The 21,757-nt window shown below is 43.9% G+C and overlaps 1 protein-coding gene across 1 annotated transcript in view; it reads left to right on the top strand.

The window, feature by feature from the left end:
* MAD1L1 (MAD1 mitotic arrest deficient-like 1 (yeast)) overlaps window positions 1–21,757 on the top strand; it is a gene marked incomplete at its 5' end in the record, with an annotated part of 322,697 nt that overhangs the window by 217,978 nt on the left and 82,962 nt on the right. The window contains one exon of the mRNA XM_009866589.1: window positions 15,164–15,354. Coding sequence (XP_009864891.1) covers window positions 15,164–15,354 — 191 coding nt within the window. The remainder of the gene's footprint in view (window positions 1–15,163; window positions 15,355–21,757) is intronic.

Genomic DNA, 21,757 nt, shown 5'->3' with positions numbered 1-21,757 from the left:
TTTTCTATACCAAAATATTCTCTCTGGTGAATAAGCACCACGGATCTTGGGGTTTTGACTAATCTTACTTGAGACAAGCTGGGTCCTGCACTAAGGCAGCGTTTGGTTCAGAGCTCTCAAAGAATTGGAAGAGATCGAGCAATGCCAAGAAGTAAGAGGATCACCCAAGCAAACAGGCCGGGAAGGAGGGATGTAGAGGCTGTGGACGGGGAATGCAGACTGCAGTTGAAAAAGTGATGTTCTGGGACAGGCTGTTCTTCGAGCCTGCTAAAGGAGTTGGTGTCGGCAGGGCTTGCTGCAATAAGCGTGTCAGCCTCTCGGGATTCCCAAAGTGCTCTGTGAGCTTCACAGCAATAGGCAATATGCAAAGGGATTGCTTCATCCATCACAAAAATGCATCTGCAGCTAGCATGAAATATAGTAACTGCTTAGTGCCACACAGGAACCGTCTTTATGGCAGAAAGTGAGAAGTGTCATTTTAACTTGAAAGCAGAGGCAGCAGGATGCAGTTATGCGAATGGCACTTGTACAGGGTGTGAGGGCTGATGCCACAGTCCTGGTTCATGCCCTCATCCCCAAGTAAAAATGCTCTGCCAGGAAGACGTTTTGCCTCTTCTGTAATGATCCAGGTCTAAGTTTCTTATCTTCTCTGGAAAATGGTACATCCGCAGCACAGCGTGCTCCCTGCCGTAACCTTTAGTTCATTACTGATTCCAGGAGTGAGTGCCAGCTATTGAATCAGAGGGCTGGGACCAAGCTAAAGGTTGGGATTGTGTCTACGTACATAAAAGCAAGCATAACCTCTTCTTCTTTCCAAAAGCACTAATGTGTGGCGATGTAAAAATTCATACCTGTGAATTCGGCGGCTCTCACGTCAGGCTTGTGAAGCAAGCAGGCAGGTAGGAAAAGACGGTCTCCCAGTTGGGGAGAATCACATCAAGGGACAGGTAGAGTTCAGGAGATAGTGGGCACAGCCATTGTTATTCTCCAGGGTGGAAAAAAATGTGTGTCTGCCAGCAGGAGCAGACCATACCTGGGAGCAATTTGAAAAGCCGAGCAAACTCCCATAGCTTGCTGGCCTCCAAGATAACACTTTTACCTCTGTCCTGTATCCCACTGCAAAGATTCCCTGCTGCTGTCTTTTCCAGCTCAGGCTTACTTTCCACAGTCTCGGTGCCTCCAGCAGCTTTTGAGCTAACTTTGCACTTCTTTAAACTTTTTTTTTGCCTTTTGTACTTTGACTTGTGTGATAGAGGACTGAATGCCTTGCCTCCCTAAGGAAAGACAGTCTCTCCTTCAAGACATGCATGGACTTAGATATCTCTGTTAAATTGAAGGATTTTGCCTCTGTTATTTGGGATTTCTCAATTGTTAAAGCACTTCAGTGTTTTTGTCGATAGTGAAATGGCATTAGTCTGACAGGACCTGTTTCTCAGTCTTTGGTACTTACTCGCCTGCATCAGTTCTGCTGAGCTTAATTACAATCCAGTGGGTCACCTGTTCTCCATCAGACTGTTCTCTCTAAGGCTTTGTTTCATTAGGAATTGATTATAGAGCTAATTTTATTTTTTAAAGCCGTCAAATTCAAAGCTCAGCTGTGAACTTTCCTGCTAAGCAGGAAGATATCCCGGGTCGGTGCTGTGATTCAGCAGATTCTGTGTTCTCAGCCCAGGCTGTCACCAGATCAGTGCTGTCGAATTAAGTAGCATCCTTGACTTTCTTTTCCTTAGCTCCTCTAACTGTAAAATGGAGACAGTGCTAATCTCTCATTTGTGTAACTCTGTAACGTTTGTCCAGCATTTCAAAGATGCCAAATACAATAAAACTGCCAAGTATCCTTTCACTAACAGGATTGATGTTATACACCCAAAATGCTCATTTTTGTGCTAAAACAAGATCACCTGAAAGGTACTGCGGTTGGAACCAAACCAAGGAAAGGGGGAGGAGGAAACCATCTGTTACACAACAGCAAAAATGTTTCAGGGCATTCGCCTGGGAAGCTCTGGGTTTGGAATATGAAGGCTTATTTATATGGATGGAGCTAATTTTCTCTAAGTTATTCATTTTTCACTTAGGGAATTACCTAATCTTACAAGAGACGCGAGGAGGAAAGATTCATTTATTCCTTGTCTCATTCAGCCCCGGGCAAGCCTGGAGATGCTCTGCCTCTTCCAGTTCTGATGTTTTAACTGATTCTATTAATGGAGCTTAAAGATTTTCTTCTTCTGGATAAAAAGGGTTAATCTTTCTCGTTCCCACTCACCCTTCTCCACCTCTTTTTCTGGAGAGTTCTTTTTTTGGCGTCTCTGGCTGTTTCTATCATCTTCTCCCCCTAATCTGCCACTATCTGAAGAATTCATTACATTTCAAATCAGAGGCCTTGCTGCATACATTAGCAGGTTTTAATAGACTTGCCACGACTCAAAAAGGAGGAAAAAAAGAGAGAAGATTTAAAACTCTTGTCTTGCCGAAAGCAGACAGATTGACTCAAAAATGACTCAGTCAATAAAAGATGAGTTTTGAAAAGGCTTCCCTCCGCTCAAAGGGAGCTCGTATTCCAGCGAATTAGGTTTTTCTAAGCCCACTGTCAGAAATTAATAATACATACAGCATGTAAAATGGATTTAGCCCTCTACAGCCTTATACAAACATATCTTTGACTTGCTAAATGTGACACGACTACCAGGATTTTCCAGCCTTTATCCCAGGAGTTTGTCATCTCTCCAGAATGGTGACCTCAGTGAAATTTTTAAGCACATTAAAAAAAAAATGCTAAATAAGATTTTCATTAAGAATGTGTTTCTACTTCCCTCACCCTTTTTCTCCACCCAAACCCTCTCTACCAGAGTATTTTATTATTATTTGCAGTCAAAATTAGGCCTAAAGCTCTAGTTTAAGCTCTCAAGTCACTTTACTAGACTCTTCCTTCGAAGAAAGAGATACTGAGCCTTCTGCATTGTAGTAGAAATCTGCTGTCTGGCTGTTGGTGTGTTGTGTTTTTTTTCTGCTGCTGCAAAAAGGCTTATAGGCCAGTAAAATATCTCTTTCTTAGAAAAAAAAGAAAGGGCTTCAGTTTTCTTAGATCTATCCACAAGTATTCTTTTGGGATTTGAGGTCTTCCCAGGTGGTCCTGCTCACCTTGCTTAAGGTAATTGGAACATGCAGGTGTGAAATCAGTCACCTGATTCCTCTTTGTTCCTCTACCCAAGTCCCTCAGCTGATAAGAATTGCTGCTAATTTTAACCTCCTTGATGATTTGGCTGGATGCTCTGCTCAAACTGCCCTTGTTCTGCATTTGGGTAGAGCTCCTAGAATCTACAGATGTTGTCTTTAGCAGGTAGGTCCCTACAGTCTTTTGTCTCTTACTGTTTCCTCATTTTTCCGAATCTCACTGGTTTTGGGGGAGTTATTTGGGGGGGTTTTTTTAGATTTTAAGAGTACTTGGCTTGGTCCTGAAATCTTTTCTGCATTTCCCCTCTCTCTGAAAATTTTATTCCTATTACTTTTTAAAAATTATTTATTATGAATTACTCTTTAAGTTAGCTGAGCAAAGTCTCTGTGTGTCCCCAGGCTGCAGTATTGTATGTATTGGCTTTCTTGTCCTGTGCTTGTGGCATGTATTGTGTGAGTATATGGCAGTAACATGATGTCTGACACTGGACTGCATCTCTTAGGTGATGTAGAGAAACTTTTATAAATGTCGATGGAGAAACAAACATGCTAATGTGCTCCATTTTGGGCCATTTTGTGCTGTACAGATGTTTCCTGGAATGGAAATAGGCGGAGCTCATAATTTTTTTATTATGTTTATAGGTTGTATGAAAAGGCTGAGCTTAGAGTTGTTGACAATATGCACCCAAAAAGTGTAGCAACAACTTTTTTCTTCTTCCTCATTGCAAAGGAAACTTGTCCAGATTTTTTTTGTGCTTCTCTGGCTCCAAAGAAGAGATTTCTAAACACAGTTGTTGGGGTTTAGAAGGGCTTTCGTTAAAGTTTAAAAAAGCATTTTTCACAGGGGTGAGGCGAGCTAGTTCACCCCTAGCAGAAGTATTTCAATTTGTAAAAAATTTCTATTTCTACAGGGGCAGACTGTTAGGCTGTTTTTATTTGTTAGGCTTTTTATGTATAATTTTGACATATAACTAGACGTTACCTGTCCTTGAAAGACGGTCAGTAAAACATCACCTACTCCAGAACCATTTTCCCCATTGCTGAAGAAATTTGGGTGATTGGATCCGTGGTCCTTCTTGCACAGGAATGGGTCTTGCTTGATTACTCATTTCTGTCCCAAGACCAAGGAGTACTTGCTTATTTTAAATTAGGTAGGGCCTCTGCTGTTTGCGTCGCCTCACTCATGAACGTTGGCCAAGCAAATGTTGGTTCTTGGATCATATTATAAGATACAACCAGGAGTCCTACAGCAATCCCAGGAGCAGAACACTTGTCTGTCTTGCAGATGTTTAGTTCTCAGTTCTTAAAAAGTGTTGGAACAACCAAATGTACAAGACCTAGAAATCAGCTGGATTTTTGCAGCTAGAAGAAGCGTTTGAGTCATTCTTTCCCATGTGTCTTTTATTTATAACATACCAAGCTCCTTCCCAGAGTAAGTCTCCAAAGTTAATGTCCTGTCATCTTCTGTCATAATCAGGAGCTTTTAGTTCTCTTCTGAAGATGTGCTCCTAGTGTTGGTATAGAGATGAACTAAATTGAAGGGAACAAGCTTGATCTTCCTCTAGTTTTTTGTTTGTTTCCAATTTACTTCATTTTTAAATCTGTTCTGTGTTCTCTTGACTTGAAAAAGGAGTTTTCCCAGTGAATATTATATCTCTTTAGCTTCCAACTGCTGCGCTGGGACACAGCCACCCAATAATCTCCTTAGGAATAATTGCTGGTGTCTTTTCAGATCATTTTTGTGAAAGGTGACAAACTGCTCGCCACAGTGAGATGTTAATAACAGAGAGATGCCCTTTGTTTGAAAGCTGCTGCAGAAATTACCCCATGCAGTTGTTGGAAAGTCAGAGTTGTGATGGTAAGAAGTGAGGAGCAGATCTGTTCATTTGCATATAATTCCAGAGCTTATGTGTCATCTTTTGTGTAAACCGTACAATTTCTGGCACGGTAGGGAACATGCGCTCATAATACAGAGGGACAGGAACATGGGCTCGCTCTCAGCATGGCTCAGGGTTAAAGAGATGTCATCTACTAAAAAGGAGGGAGTAGAAAAGAAGAAAATGTGGTCTGCAGGAGCTACGTGGAGAGGAACAGGCATGGATATTTAATGAATCTAAGTTGTCAGACCAACTCAGGGGATACTATACATCTTGCTGTCCCCTTCGAGCAGGCATCAGAAAAAGAAAAGAATCTGTCTCCTTCCAGGTGTGCACGGAGCTGAACTTCCCTTGTATCTGCCCTCAGTCATGACTGAGACCTATGGCATGTTTTTCATGTTACTCCTATAGTCGGAGACTGCTCAACCATTGCTTTAATCAGGTAGATGCACTACAGATGTCCGAAATGGACATTTTGATCTGTGATACCAAAATTAAACTCTTAAAGATTCTTTAAAATGCAGCTGAGGGCTTTCTAGCATGTTCTCAATGTAGGTTTCTCAGCTTTTTCATAAAGAAATGGGTGTGGGGTTTTTTTTTAAAACAATGGCACAGGTATCTGTGTTGTCTTGTTATTAAGAGTCAGAAAGGTCCATAAATACTTGTTTTGTCTTTTTATATTTTGTGTTTCCCTCTCTAGGAAGCTAGAAGGTTTCTCTGAGTAACCAGTTCCAACAATGAACTTAACAATTATAGCTTTAGTGCCCATCTGCCAAAATTTCTAATAAAATTGCATGAATATTTAATACCCAATTATTAAATATTTAAAAATTTAAAACTGAACTGGCTTGCAAGTTAGCACGTGATGAATAATTCAGAATTGGGAGAGGAGACTTGGTGCTTGGGCTGAGATAGTTGTTACCTTCCCCATCTCCCTGCCCACAGATGATTTTGGTGTTCCTTCAGTCTTGGGACAATTTATGGGCATCACTTGGGTGCTTCAAGCCTTTGCCTGTTGCTCAAGAGCATTAACACAAGCTTAAGGGAAACAATCCTCCCTATCCATAGTAACACTTCAGACTCACCCAATGAAAACATGAGCACTGGAGGCTCGAATAATGTGATTGAAAGCCTGGTTATCCAGGAGATGGCTCTGTTTCCAAACATCTTTCATGCTCCAGGGAAAAAAGATTGCTTGTCTTTACATCTGTGTCACATTCCTGCAGTTCTGGTATTTGAAAGCCCCTTTTACTTCCTTGCTGTTCTGCTGCTCCATGCTGAACCAGCATTTCATTCAGCTCCAGCACGATCATCTTTAAAAGACTGTTTTCATAAAGCGGACATCAGAAAATGAAGTAGAACATGAAAAATATGCCAATAAAACCAGGGCAGACCCTTGCTATCCTGCGAGAGGAGGTCCAGGGCACTCAGAAGAGTGCACAGGGGAAGAGCCTGGTGTGATATTTGAGCAGAGTAAGTGCCTTTGGGACTTGCTGCAGGAGGTCGCGGAGCAGAGAGAAGGGTCTGGGGAAGGTTTGCCTAGTTAGTTGGCATCCAGAGTACTTTCAGGCCAAGAGCAATATATTTGCAGTGCCAACACTTCAAAACACTATTAGAGGGTGAACAGGGAGGGGAAGGATTGAATAGGAGTGGAGGCTTTTTAAAGCTTAATTTCCTTTCGAAGAAAAGCCCTAAAACAAACTCCACAGTCTTCTCCCATTAAAAACACAAATAAGGCGGCATGCTGTGGAGACTTGCCTTTATCTGTTGCCATGCAATTGTGTTTTCATCCCTGCTGGCTGGCTAAAAGGGTGTGTGTTTTTCCCTTGCTGTCTCCTGCTACCCTGCCGGCACGCGGCGGCTCCATTAGCGCAGGCTGACCTTTCGGCAAAGCCGCCTCACCGAGGGGATGGGGGCACCGGGCTTTGTCTCCAAAAACTGAACTCCAGAGAACGGTAGCAGTGTTAGAAACGTTTGTCAAGAAGAAAGGCAGCTCGTGGGTAGGAAGGGATTTAGTTCAGCGCGGCGGATTGTGCTTGTTTACAGCCACTCTCCGAATAGTCCTGGGAACCTGTGGGGCTTAGAGCTGAGTCTTTGCATCCCAATTAAGTAGTAAAGGAGGCCTGGATGGTGCCCTGTCCCATCTCGCACTCCGCCTTACACCACATAGTTGTTTGATAAACTACTCTAGAAATGGGAAGAATCTCTTTAGGTGCTTATTTATTCTGTGTTTAGAGCTGTCTGCCTGCAAAGCTACGATGTTGTTGTGTTGTGAGCACAGACTTTGCAGTGCAGGGAAGAGAGGGAGACAAGATACCGTAAGTAACGTAATCTTGGACACTATCACCGAGTCAAAATAGCATTTCCCTGAGTCTTAGCATCAGAATTTGAGCATAGAAAGTTCCTGGCATAAGAGCAAAACAACTCTGCTCCTGGGAAAGCTTGAAATCTTCTCCTGCCAGTGGTGAAAAGCTCCTGTTTGTAGCGTCAGTGAACATCATTAGATAATAAACTGTAAAGCACTCTCTAATGCGTGATTGAATGTTGTCCACCTTGCATAGTGAATGACTGGAACTCCTGCAAAAAAATCTGTGCTTTGAGAGGGAACAAATAAATATTTCTGGAGCGGTTTTTCTGTGTTTGTTTAATAGCAGATGTTGGGTGCTGTGTCAGCGGTTTAAATAGCGTTCGGTGTTTTGGGCTAGTAGTAATAGTAATGATGTGCCAGTGGAAGCAAAACAATGGGCAGAGTGCGGGGGAGGTGATCAGACGGGATAAATTTGTCTCTTAGATGCTTCTGCAGACCACCCTATGTAATTAACAATGTGTGTTACGTATGTTAATTGTATAGTCCTTAGGTTTAATTCTTACATTAGACACTTGAGTGGTTTCAAAACCACGGATTTTTTTCTGGAAAGAGCCTAGTGGAGCAGTGATTCTGCTTCCTCTGACAAGCCATACAAGTTATGCCCCTGCTCTTGCTACCAGACCTCCCTGAACTACAGCCCATGAAAAGTCCCAGTGACTCACTTTTTTATGAAACTCCAAAATAGGTTACTTGGAAAACACGTAGACTGGAAGACTTATGCCTGATATTTATTGTGTTGTTCTAGAAGCAGAAGATAACTACTTTCCTTGAAACTTAAGTGACACAGAGTATTTGTATTTTTAAGGTGGGGCTATTTTGTGCATCTGAAGTTAATGACTAGCTCGAGCTCTGCCTGACATCACTTGGTTCTGGGAAGTCCTCTTGGTCTATAATAATTGCCATATGGAAGGGCAATGTGGCTAGAAGACTTTAATCATCATTTGGGAGGGTGGAGGGAGATGCCTTCCTGCTTGGGTGACAATTTAGGACCAGTGTCACAGTCCTGACTTCCAAATGGTTTGTGCCATATCATACTAATTGGTGAAATCCACCACCAGTAAATGGCTCTCCTGAGGGTAATTTACCCTGTGTGAATGCTGCCATCCCCACCGAGCTCTGTTTTGCTGCTCCGTTTGCCTCAGTTAAGCCAGTGATTTTAAAGCTACCCAGGGTCTCTTTACACAGCCTCCACTGAAAACAACGTGGATGTGCTGTAGAAGTGGTTGAGGATCTGAGCTTATTTTCTGCCTTGCCCCACGTCGTAACAGCTTTGCAGACAAGAAGAGGACATCTCCAAGTGCCCCTGGTGGGATCCCCTGAGGGAGCATTTTGCTCAGTGGTGGTTTATTTGCCGGGGCTGAATCCTACACGTAGGCTAATCTCAAGTGTGGTTGTGAGTTTTACAGCCTTGTGTTGTAATCTCAGCGTTATCAGAAGAAGAAATGGATCCTTTACTTAATCCTAATCCATGTTATATGTGTGTGTAGGTACTACAAGAGAAAGTTCATCCTCTAACATCGCTCCCTCTCTGGTCCTCAATGTCCTGCTTTTCACTCTAGCCTTCTGGTGCCCTCTGCCACTTTGTGCAGGTTATCTGAGGATAAAGCTTAATTATGGTCTTCTTCCCAAGACATGGAACCCTTGTAAAGGTACATGGATTGTCTGAAAGGGAGGCTTCAGCCAACCATCTTCACTGAAGAGAAGCACAGGGGAAATCATCTTAGTGGAGGGTTCTTGGGCAGCACTTGCTGTAGCAGGACGTGGCGGTGGAGACCTTTACTTGTGGTGTGCTGCCTTTGAAAACCCTTCCCTGAGCTGCAGGAAGTAGGGCAAGCTGGTGGCTGGAGGAGCGGGCTGGGAAGTGCACCGAGCCATATGGTGCATACGCGGTTTAAAGATATACTCATGTTGACTGATCAAATAAATACCGCTTAGGTTTAAAATTGACCAGCCAGTGAGGTCTGTTGAATATAAAACTACTTTTACTTTCAAGAGAAGTTATAATTCACAGTTGTAATGTTATAAATGGCAAGGTTTGCAAAGAGCAGTTTGAGTCCACCAGACTGTAAGGGCGAGTGAGGGTGTCACGGGGCCGCCGTGCCGGTTGAGTTGCGTGGTCCCAATCCCCTAGGGCATAAAACACACCAGTAAAATCTAGCAAAGTGAATTTTGTTTCTCAAAAGCAGTGGTCATGAACTTGCCTACATCAGAAAATGCTCAGCTCTTCTTCTGTTAGACTTTATTTAATACAATACAATGTATTTTTATATTGTGTCCTTCACAGAATATCACAGAATTCTTTTTCAGATGCTGTTCTTCATAAACTAAAGCTGGAAAAAAAAAAAAATGAGCTGGGGAATAGCAGGAACAGAGGGAGCAGCTGGAGGGATCTTGGGTGCAGAAGAGCAGCGTTAAGAGTTGCAGAGTGAGATGGGAAGGACAGACCTGCAATAGGAGAGTGTAATTAAATAACAATCTGGGGATATGAGTGGGGGTGCCTGCTGGGTGACATTGCATGGCAGGCACAGCGTTACAGAAATTGGGGAGAGCAGCTTGTGCAGGTGGGAGAGAACAAGGGTAGTTGTGGCCTCCCTTCTGGGAATCGAGAAACTAGCGTTTCCTCTTCCCGTTACGGACCTTGTGTGAACAAGATGGTGCTGGCATCCCTCCTGTAGGCTGGAAGCAAAATCGAAGCAGTCTGTTGTTTAAATAGAGCAGGGTTGGTAAAAATACAGCGTCTTCCATAGCAATATTGGGTGGCATCTGTCTGAGGCATTCTGGCAGGGTCTGCAGAGACAGGAATTCATGTGTAAATGCTTTATTCTGTGTGTGCTGGAGTGAGTGACCCCCAAACATGTTACTAAGGGAAAGTAACCTTTAAGGGAGAGTTAGAAATTACTTCAGGCCTTTCTGAGAGAGAGGTATTAGCAGGAGTCACAACTGAATTAATGCAGCTACATGGCTTGTGGCATCTTTGAGGATGGGCAGAACAAATTTGTGTTTTCCTGGAAAAGGCTAGTGATACATTTAATTTCATGCTGCTTTTGGCATGCTAAGAACCACATTGTTTCCTCCTCTTTCCCTGGGGAAAAGGTTAAGCGTGGATTTGGTTTTCTTTGGTGTAGAGACTGCTTTTGCTATTGATTGACCCAGCTGAACTCGGAGCAAGGGCCAAAGCTGTGGTATTTCCAGGCAGCTGTGAACATTTTCAGATACAAGGAGCGTAAAAGCAATGGAATAAAAAGCAGTGACATTTTCAATATGAGACCAAAAAAGCCCAACTCATATTTTATTTATTTATCCAAAATAGTTTGAATTATTCATTAAAGTTGATACAAGTGTGTGAAAATACAAGGTGTTTCAAGAAGCAGCATTATTAGGGGGAAGTTAATCATTTGGTGGTATTAATTTTGTAATAGATGTGTGAATTTTTTCAGAGAGGATTTTTTTCCCCATTAAACTCTTCAAGGTGGGCAATTTTTGCACACAGTCTTGGCCTGAATACCAAAGAGGTGGGGCGGTGCAATTTCCATGTATTTTCCTTTTCTTTCTTTTCTCCTCCTTTAATTTTTCCAGGCAGTCATTATCCCTGACCAAGGCATAGCCTGCCAAATCTCACGCTTATTTTCTCAATTCTTGTTTCATTAATGGTCCAGGAGTGAGGGATGCTTTGGTGTCCCTTCTCTGAAATGAAGGATGTTTATGGTGTGACTTTCCCCATCCGTGGTTTCTGCAGAGCACACCCTGCGACTTGCCTCGCCCATCGAGCACAGGCACTCAAACAGGTGCTCTAAATACAGGGATTCTATTTTCAAATGCAGTCTTTTAAAAAGGTAATTAAACCTAATTCTCCAAATGTTGTGTAAGATCTTAAAGGATCAAGACATTCACTGTTCTGTAGGTGGTGGATATAAAATGGGTGGAAACAGTAATGCTGTCATCAGAAACCTGCTCTGTGAACACACCTCGACCCATCCTGAGAGGATCTTTCTGTTCGGTGGCCTCTATGACTGTGCCTTAAATGTTGCTCTGAAACACGCTGAGTTGCACTCTGTGCAAATAATGACTTTTAAATCAATTTTTCCTGACTGTGCTAGAAATTTGGCGGGAATTAGCAGTATTAGGTGAGGCTTAAGAATTAGCACCGTCACATCTTTCAGTTCAGATGTGGCGCAAACAATGAGCTGCCTCTTAGCTTAACGTCTTCACTTGGTGGAGGAAATATTAAAAGGATTAATTACTGTCCCCAAGACAGCGCATATGCTGCTTGTGCTGTTCTCTGGGTGTGGGGAATCTGCAACACCAGGGCCATACATGGGCAGACCCACGATGCAGAGAGGCTACATGTGTACCCAGCACCTAAAACTAGGCAAGCTGTGCCTTTTTGGACACCCCAAAGTGTCCAAGATGTTGGCCTGGGGCTGGCTGGCATGATGCAGAACGTGCAGGAAATCTCTTCCTTGCAGAAGCATGGTGGGAAGGTGCAAATAATATCCTAGGGCATCTCGAATGGCTTTGTTTCAGCAATGGGATCACATCCTACGCTGCTTCTGTCTCAGGTTTACCTTCCTGCTTTTCCATGAATCCTCCTCAGAATGTGGCCTCTTGGTTGTGTCAGCAGACCCCTCAGCGGAAAGCAGGAGAGTAGTCACAGTGTTCAGTGTTGTCCTGAGTTAATCTGGGAATAGCCCCTGGCTGAATTGCTTCCACGGGATAAATACGGCAGGAGGGAGGCAAGAGCAGTTGTTGTAGCTCAGCTATTGAGGGCTGCAATTAATTGGGCGTGAAGGAAGAGCAATCTCCGTTTTACAGTCAGGGTTCAATGGACCTTCCACTGGGGGCAGTTGCAAACTTCAGTATTCCCATCATGTCTCTGTGGCTGCTTGTTTTTGCCTTTTTTTTTTTTTTTTCTGCCCCATCACCAAGCTAAAGAAACACTGTTGGGGAACTGCTGATGGAGGCGCGCAGCAGCTGACAAGGCTTTATAAACCCTTCCCTGGCTGGTGCTGGCACATTTGGCTGCATCTCTGTGAGCTGTTACCAAGTTCAGCACCTTGTGCTAGTGGCTGACACTGGGCACCTCTAGCAAGAAGATCAGATTTTTTTCACGCAGCTTAATTCCTTCAGCCAGGACAGCTGACACAGTAATACACCAAAACTGCTGCAGGCCCGGGAAAGAGAGGGCCGGGAGGGATGGTGGGAGGAGGCGAGGGCGCGCCATCAGGACTGAAGGCTTGCTAGTCCTCCAGTTAAACTGTACTCAAGGGTTTTTCCTTTTTAGCTCCGAGGGTAGTGGGTGAAAGCAGTTGCCATCACTTGGCTGCTCTTCTGAATCCGCACAGCCGTATTCTAACTAGCCAATGCTTGGGTGGACGATGAGGCTGCAGCCCAACAGGAGCTCGTGGTGGCCATTAGCGGTACCAAGGCCGAGAGATGAAACGGAGCAAAAGGCACTAACTCTTTGTGAATAATGAAAGCTGTTCAAGGAGTTCATGAATTAGGGTGCTGTCCACCTCCGAGATTATAAAAGTCAGAAAAGGCAGCCTCCGAGATGCGATAGGAAAAGGCAGATTTACTTTCCCAAGGCTATGCTGAATTTATTAGGGAAAAAAAATAGTGTTGCTGGACATGTGCGATATATTAAAGGCAGTACTGTCTCTGACAGTGGCGAAATGTTATTTACAACTGCAATGTGGTCACTGAATTTTTACTTTAACATATAGGATTTTGTCCTTAACGGTTGCATAGCCGAATGGAGACTGTGAGAATATTGAGGTCAGAGCTGCCAATTAACCTCCTGATTTCAGAGCCTGATTACTTGATTAATCAAAGACTAGGCCCAGCTGACATGGTGGGGAAAAGGCTGCAGCAGTCTGAGGAAGGATTGAGTTAATCACACGGTGATGAGCTTGGTATGAATGGGAAGGTGGGTGGCCAGGGAAGACACAGTCCTTTCAATCTTGTGAGAAGGGACAGTGTGTGAGCCACAACGCTTTGGGCTTGTAAGCAGGGTTTGGATACTCTACTTGCATCCCCCAGCAATTGGGGAGTTCTCTCCATAGCAGTGTCTTAATGAACAAACCGGTGATATTCCCCGAGACTGGCTTGTTCTCCGTGATAAAGTGAGATGCAGCTATGGGGAGACCCAGAGCAAAGGAAATACTTTGCTCATACATCATCCTCACCAGCCACTCAGGAAGGTGGAGCTGAATTACCCAAAGGTAAGGAGTTGGCCAGTGTTAACTCTCCCTGCGTGTATGCTCTCACTCAGAAGTAAAGGGACATGTAGTTCCCTTTAACCATTAAAGAGTTCCTGTCCTTGCCTGGGGATTAAGCTGAATTGGATTAAGGCCAAAGTACTTCTGAGCAGGGGCATCCTCAGTGGCATTTAAGGCACTTTAACTTAACACATTGAATTATGCTTTTGTCCCACCCAGAGCGCCTAACTAAAGTAGTACAGAGGATAAGAGGAGACTCGCGTTCTCCTGCTGCACTTGCAGCTGCTCTGAGCTGAGTCACAGGCAGGTCCATGGCCTCGTAGTTACCACCCTACATCCTCTCTACTGCGCTTGGGAGGCCAATGGAAAACACTTTTCAGCAAGTACTTGAGAAAAACCTTTCCCAGCACACTTAGGGAACAATAATGCTTTAGCATGGGCTGTATAAGCCCAGCCAAATACCTGCCTTTGCACCTGAGCAGGCACTTTGCACTGAAGTTTCTGCTGTCCTACTGCTGGAACCTGAACGCGCTAAAATAAAGGCATACGGCCTACATGTGCTGCAATTATGTCTCTGATCACAGCACAGACAAAGCTTTAAACCTTAGAATGACAGATATCTGAGTGAGGAAGTCTATTTGTTTGCTGTTAGAAAGAGTCAGGGTTGGTTTTTTTTCTAACCCTGGGCTGCAGTGCTGATAAAACAGGCTGACTTGGGAGACGTCTCTAGTGTATGTTAAAGTAAAGCCAATCTCTGTAATTAATGGGGGGATAAATTGAGGTTTAATTACTCGGAAGGCACCTTGGGTGAAAGATTCATGGTAATTGTTGTGTATCCTCTTGAAGGATTCACGGTACTGGCAGCTCCCTTTGTAGCAATAAAACACAGGGTGAGTGGCAGGCGGTCTCACAGGACCTCTCTTCTAGGGACTAGGCCAGTTAAGGTAGCAAATGCAAAGAGGCAGTAGTACTCTTCAGGCTTTTTATCACAGTAAAAGCCCCTTCCTGAATCTCGAGGGATTCCTAAGCAGCGAGTGTCAATTTGAGATCAAAGCACTTACAGTCAAATCAAGAGTACGTTTGAGGAGATTTCCCTCATAGGCAGCTTCTTCCTGATGCAGCCATACAGAGGCGTATTTCTTACTATTTATCCACTTTCTTGCTTCGTGTAGCATAACACCCTTCTCTTGGGTTCTGTATAGAAAATAAGATGTGTGCATGTGGGGAAATGGATGCTATAGCTTTGAATTTGGTAGTACGTTATTAAAAGGCTGGCTGAGCAAAGGAAAAATCCATCCCACCAAGACAACGTCTGGTTTTGTTATTCCTCAGTTTGTTTATCTTTTGGTTTGCTGGGGCCAGGAGGAGAAGAATCTAGCTTGCCTATTTCCTACTCTGCCTGCTTAATTCACTTTTTAAAAATATAATTAACCTTTTCAATTCACTTAGTTTGGCTAGCAGAGTAAATACGGTGCAGAGGCTCTGTGCTGATGACATATAACAAAATACCCATTTTCTTCCCTACATAGAGCTGAAGAAGCAGGTGGAAAGTGCAGAACTAAAAAACCAGCGTCTGAAAGAAGTTTTCCAGACCAAGATCCAGGAGTTTCGCAAGGTGTGCTACACACTAACAGGGTACCAGATTGACATCACGACTGAGAACCAGTATCGACTAACTTCCATTTACACCGAGCACCAAGGAGACTGCTTGCTTTTTAAGGTAGGTCTGTGCACCCCTCACTGCTCCCGCTTCTTTGGGTTCATGGTTTTCAGCATGCCAGAATGTATTTGCTCCTTCTCAGTGATTAGACTGGAAAATCACTGCCCTCCTGCTATGTGACAGGGTGCTCCTTATGAAGGAAGTAAAGATCCTTTCTCCTTTTGAAAAATTTCCTTAGGGGGTTTGACTTCTGCTTTCCTGCTTGATATATAGAAGTAAGGAGTAAAGAGAGGAGGCTATGTATGTATAATACCTAAGGTATCTGGCCTTGCACTCACCTTTTTATATTATCAGTTACGTATGTCATGGCAATAAAACCTTACATAACCATCAAGGTTTCATCCTTACTTCACTACAAGATATATGTCCTTACTGTCTTTGCCATCGTCTAGCTTGTCTATGTGTCATCATCTTGTCTTTATGTAAATTGGAATCCTTTTTGAGCAGCAACTCAACCTTGTGTGTGTGAAGTGCTGTTTATGTGAACAGCACGGATGAGAGGCAGTAACAGTCTGTCTTCTGTCAGTCTGATACCTTCATTGGTCTAGCTCGGTGGTCTGAAACTGGGTTGTGGCTTGATAAGTGCTGTTTTTCTTCTGCCTTACCTTCGAGCTCGCACAGTTGGGTTGATGCGTTAGAGGGCTCAGATGTGACACTAGTATTGCCAAGCTGTCAAGGTCCATCTTTATGTTGGTTCAAGTGTCGACAGCCCAAGTTTACAGGTCAATGGAAGAACTTTCTCCTTCTTGGTAGGGAACACAACTGGCACTTAATCATACCTGCCTCCCACTGATCTCCCTGGGGTGTCTCATTTAGAGAAACATGAGGGTTTTGGAGGTGTTCAGTACAGGAGGGAACTCTTCAGGAAGGGACTGGAAAAGTTCTGTTTCTGCAGACCTACAGCTGTGTGCCGCATGTGGATTGCGGCAATGTTGTTTCTTTACATAATAGGACAAATATTTTTCTGTTCTGCAACTTTAGAGTCTCAGAAAAAACAAACAAACAAACCAACAAATAAAGCAAGTGAGGGCAAAGTACAAGGCAGTACCTAGTATGCATAGTAAAACTAGGAAAATATGCCCAAAGCAGTTGTATTACTTGGCCTTACGAGGGTTTTGGACTGAGACAAATGGCAGCAAGAAGAGAAAGCTCATTGTCCAGGGAGGAGAATAACTGGGTGCACTGCTTTTAGCTTTGACACCTGCAGGTGCCTGTGTTCACACCTGTAGTGCTGATTGTTCAGTGAGTGAAGCTTCAGCAGACTCCAGGAGATGTCTGTTGGATGCCATGGCCAGACAGTACAACTAGCAGTTCTTTCTGCATCATAGGAGAGACAGCATGCTTGGAGAAAGAGAAGAAAACGTGCGAGAATTGCAGCTGGCCACATGAACAAGAACTGGCTGTCACCTCAGTGGTTTGTAGATCAAATTCTCCTTCATGTCATGGCAACAGAAATAATTTACATGCAGGAAAGTGAATAATGATGAAGTATAGTTTCCTCTCCATAAACACTCTTCCTGTTTTCTGTTCTTCACTCAATTCTTTATTCCCAAGTATGCCCAGAGCATGGAGGCAGGTGTTACCAGGTAGAGCAAATCTCGCAATTCCCACAGCCGAGGGTGGATTGTGTGTTGGTTCATGGAATTCCTCAGCCTCTTTTACCTCACACACTTCTTAGGGTAGGAGAAGGAGATTTGCTGTTTGGAGCCTGAATAACAAAATCTCAGACTCCTTCTCCCTGTTCAGTAAATCGTGGACGGTTCCCACTGTCTGTGGCTTAGAATAGCAGTGGAATATAAACAAATTATTTCCTTGCTGAGTCCAGGCAGCTGGTTCTCATGTATTTACCAAGGCTTGAATCTTGACTACGGCTTCCAGCAAGGTTGTGTGTTTATGCTGTGGAATTGCTGAGCCTTAGCAGACTGTGGGTGTTTGTGTGCATTTCATTAACCCAAAGAAGTCACAAAGCAGGGAATGCTATTTGTATTTATTCCATTCAAGCAATTTATGGAACAGGGTCTATATAATTAAAACAGAGAAGTCCCTTGGCACTTCACAAGCTTCTGTAGTTTGCCTGTAAACTTTAGAGCATATTTCAGTTGCACTGCTGGTGGCTTTTAATTTTTAGTGAGGCTTCAGTAGCAGGGATGCAATAGGAATTACTGTAATGTAACCCCTTCAAAGCTAAATGAAGATGAAAGATGTTCTTGGTTTTCCCAACCGAGGTATGTGGTTACTGTAGTAGAGCTTATCTATATGCTGTGTATGTCCAGCCAATTTGCATTAATTGGAATTACAGCTTCAATGAAAGGGTTAATCACAGTGCCACGCTGTGAATATAAATGACTGTATCTATAAATGAGCGCTGAATTCCAATGAGACCGTGTCAGTATTTACTGGCGATCCCTATCGATGCAACAGATGAGCTCATCAACTTGAAGGATGTTCCAGTGATTTTCAGACCCTCTGTGTGAGTGCGTAGGAAGCAGGGCACATCTCGGACTCCACAGCTCGCTCTCGCTTGTTTGCTCTTTTTTATTCTTTTAATTAAATGCTGTGGAGAGCAGCGTTACAGATTCCTCACCAGGAGTTTAGCTTCTGATTGTTTTTTGTGAGATATAATGCAATTATAGTTACTGGAGCACATGACAGTTTTGTATTCTGTTCCTGTTGCTGGTACATTAGATGTGTTAAGCCATGATACAGACTTAGCGTTCGGCATAGTGCTTAACTGCTGTGTCTAGGCCAGCCTACCCATGAGATATCCAAGAACTGCATTGACTCCCTTTGTAGCAACCCATTGAAGATATCTATTAAACCACACAAACGTTGCTGAGGACCCTCAAAATAGCCAGCGTGGAGCAGTGGCAAACCAGGGTGTCATTGCTTGGCCGTGTGTACATCGTGCTGTTTACCCTTGTCTCTGGTGAGGTCCTGAATGAGGGTAAAGAAATGGGACCTTTAGAAAGGCAGTGACAGTTGTTTCAGGCAAAAGAAGTCCTTGGATAAACAGAAAGACTGGTCAAATTTGAAGAGGAGGTGATTTTGAGACACTTGCACAAATGAACAAACAGTGCAGAGAAATTAGATCATGGGCTTTCTCTTTTTGTGTGCCTGAAGACAAAGTCCCAGCCAAAGCACTGGAAACCAATCACTTTAAAATTAAAAGGCTGGAAATCCTTTTATTTGATAGACCCTGTGGCTTCAAAGTACTGCAGGAGCTCAGTACAATTTCTGAAATGGTAAGAAATCTTTGCAGACAAATAGTAATACCTAGGTTTACATTAAATATTTACATTTACCTTAAGCAGGGACATGCAGAGCTCTCTGAGGTGTAAAGGCCATCTCTTACTACAGAGGTTAGGAAGAAAGTTCCCGTACATGCTCCTTATTTTTTGGGTTGTGTCTGCATATGGTTTTACCGCTGCTGTACCTGACAACATTGAACTCCATCCTCTGGACATACTTGGCAATAAAGACTTGAGTGAAAAAGAGAGAGTGAGGAGAGTGCTCTGAGAGAGCAATCTGTGCTTGATTATTCACTGTGCTTCAGGTGAACTGTTTCCACTGTTGTGGCATGAATGTGGGGCTTCCTGGTCACTTTCTTGATAGGATCATGGACTGAAAAGGCGATGGATCTGATCCTGGCAATGTTTGAAATATTTCTGTTTGAAGTATTGCTCTCCTCACCAGCCCAGCCCTAACCCATGTTGATCATTTTGACAGAATTTAACAAATGAAAACCCAAACACCAGCAGTAGTTCGTTGAAGGGCTTCCCCAAAACGTTAGGCTTTATACCTTGAAAGAGAATACCCGAGATATCAGACAGCAAACAAAACCAAAAGCGTCGTGGTGCTGCTTGACAGTGTTCCCAGCGACAGGGCTGGCACTTCTTGCTGCAAAATAAAACCTTTATTGGTGTCGTATTGGATTGGTAATATGGTAATAAAATCAACAACTATTCTCCAACCTGTGAAATTAACAGCCAGTGCATGCGTGCTGTCTTTGATGCACTGCTCTTTAAGGAGTTAGGTAAAGAGTTGGTTTGCTGATCTGTAAGGGGAACTGTCGCTGTCAAACTTCAAGGCAGCCTGAAAAGTGAATGCTTGCTTCTGATGTGGTTCACGTGGGTGCAGAGGCAGAACACGTTAGGGTGAAAAGGATAAAGACGTTGTGTGCAAGAAGGGTGCAGTGGAAGGACAGACACCACCTTTAACTTCCCGGTCTTCCTTTGCCCCATCGCCGTGTTCCCTGCCCTCCTGTTCCCTCTGTACTGCCGTGGTGTCCAAAGTGTCACAGGGCCGCTGTGCGTGTGAGAAGTAATACTTTAATTCTCTTTTCTTGAGGAAGGAGATGAGGCTGGACTGAATAACGAAGAACTCAGAGACTGTTTTTTGAACACAAAGTGATGCTGACAAACTGCTGGTTGAAAGGGTGAGACAAAACTCGTGTGGTTAAACGTGTGTAGAGAGTTCAGTCTGCTGAGATTCCAGCACAGCCTCGGTAGCAGTTTGGCTGGAGCACTTCAGTGAACGATGTACGTGTTGGAATAAGCTCGATCGTTAACACAGGGATTACTTTTACTCACCTGAGTGCTCTTGTTTCGTCTTGAAGCTGCCAGTACTGCTGGGAGCTCTGAATCAGTCCGCATGCTTGGCATACCTGCAGTTTCAGTTATTTCCTCCTTGAGCCCAGCAGAGAATCTCTGAGAATCCTGTTCTAGCTGTTTGTTTCTTTTTGCCTCTCTATCTTCTCCCCTCGCCTTCTCCTTACCCTTGATGAGTCTTGAGGGGAGAAAGAAATCACCATTTTGATGGAGTGCTATTCTTCCAGCAGCCGTCTCTCGCTCTTGCACACAAAATCAAAAATGACAATGGGGCTCATCGGTGGAGCAGGCTGAGCAGCAAGGGATTGATTAGAGACTGTAGGCCTCTGTTAACTCCTCATTCTTGTTAATTACAAGTTATTTTATTTTTACATATCTTTTTTTCTCAATTTGCATGTGTGGTTGCCAGAGACTTGGTTTCTGCTGGGCTCGGGGAGCGCCTGCCGTCACTGTGCAAGCGTGATGCCTTCTGCCAGGTGATTGCTCTGGGATTCCTGGAAGGGTCAGCAAGGACCCATCTTGGGTTGCACTAATCAGCAGCTCTAAAACAGGGGCTGTTGAGCAATCTATGGTCTTACAGCATCAAATTCTGTATTTAATCTTCCTACATGTCATTTTCTTTCAGATACTGTAGCAGCCTGTTTCATGTTAGAACCAAACTTTAATTTTTTGCTCCCGTCTCTTTTTCTGCTTGTTCTCATGCTTTTTTTTTTCTTCTGACACAGTTTCTCTCTCACTACATGTGCCTCCCTAAACAACTGCCTATCCCCTAGGGCAGGGTAGGGTTTTTTCCTTTTTTTTTCTTCTTTTTTTTCTAATGAAACCAGTCTCCTCAAGGATAGTGGAGAGATCTAACAGAAGATTTTCTTTTTACTGCAGAATTTCTGAGCTAAAAAATGCCGCTTCGAGGTTTCAAGCGACTGGGCTGAAGCCTCGTTCCAACTGAGCAATCTTAATGCTCTTTCTCTGCCTCTGTTTCCCATCTGTGCGAGGTGGATGATGCTCCTGCCAATGTCACTAGACTGTTGTGAGGATAAATAGACTGTGCTGATGGGGAACATGGAACAGCTTTGAGCTGGGGAATACACTCCCCTGTCACCTCTCGGGCTGGCGCAATACCCATTTCCAGCGTGTTGGCACCACTTGTTCCCATTCCCTGCCATGCCTGTGAGCCTGCCAGGGTAGACCCAGCCATGCAGGTAATTAATGTTGATGATGCTGGAGAATTATTCCAGTGACTGAGTCTTTCCTGACTAGCGGGAGGATGGTACATGTGAAGATCTCTGAAAGGTCAAAGATTTGTCTTGCTGATGGGTGCGTTCTCTCTGTTGGAGTGAGCGATGTGTTACATACCGTGAGGCAGATACACAGCCCGTCGCTTCAAAAAAAGCAGTAAATGTGATGTTGACTCAGAGATGCCATCTGAGATTCAGGCTCTCTCTCTGCAATTCCCTATTTACTTTGTAATAATCAGCTGTTGGCCACCAAGTTACTTTTGTAGTTTCCCTTCACTTCTTTGTGCCTCAAGGGCAGGGCAGTGCTGGTGTTGTATCTCCAGGTGTCCCTCCGCACAGCACCCTGCCTGTGGTGGCATGAGCTCTGCCTCTCCATCTCTGCTTCCCTCTCTCTAAGCAAAGGAGCAGGGCACTGAAAAAAGGCAGCTTTGGAGTTATTCCTGCAAATGCTGCACCTGACTTCAGCCACCATCACTGTCAATACTGCCGATGGCTTCATCTGGGCAGCAGGACACGGCAGACATCAGCCATGCCAGCTGAAGGACCTCAGCATCTGTTTCT

Source organism: Apaloderma vittatum, unplaced genomic scaffold (genome assembly GCF_000703405.1).
Source record: "Apaloderma vittatum isolate BGI_N311 unplaced genomic scaffold, ASM70340v1 scaffold4913, whole genome shotgun sequence".
Lineage (NCBI taxonomy): Eukaryota > Metazoa > Chordata > Aves > Trogoniformes > Trogonidae > Apaloderma > Apaloderma vittatum.
Note: the sequence above shows the minus strand (reverse complement) of the source record. Positions and strands in the feature narration are given on the sequence as shown.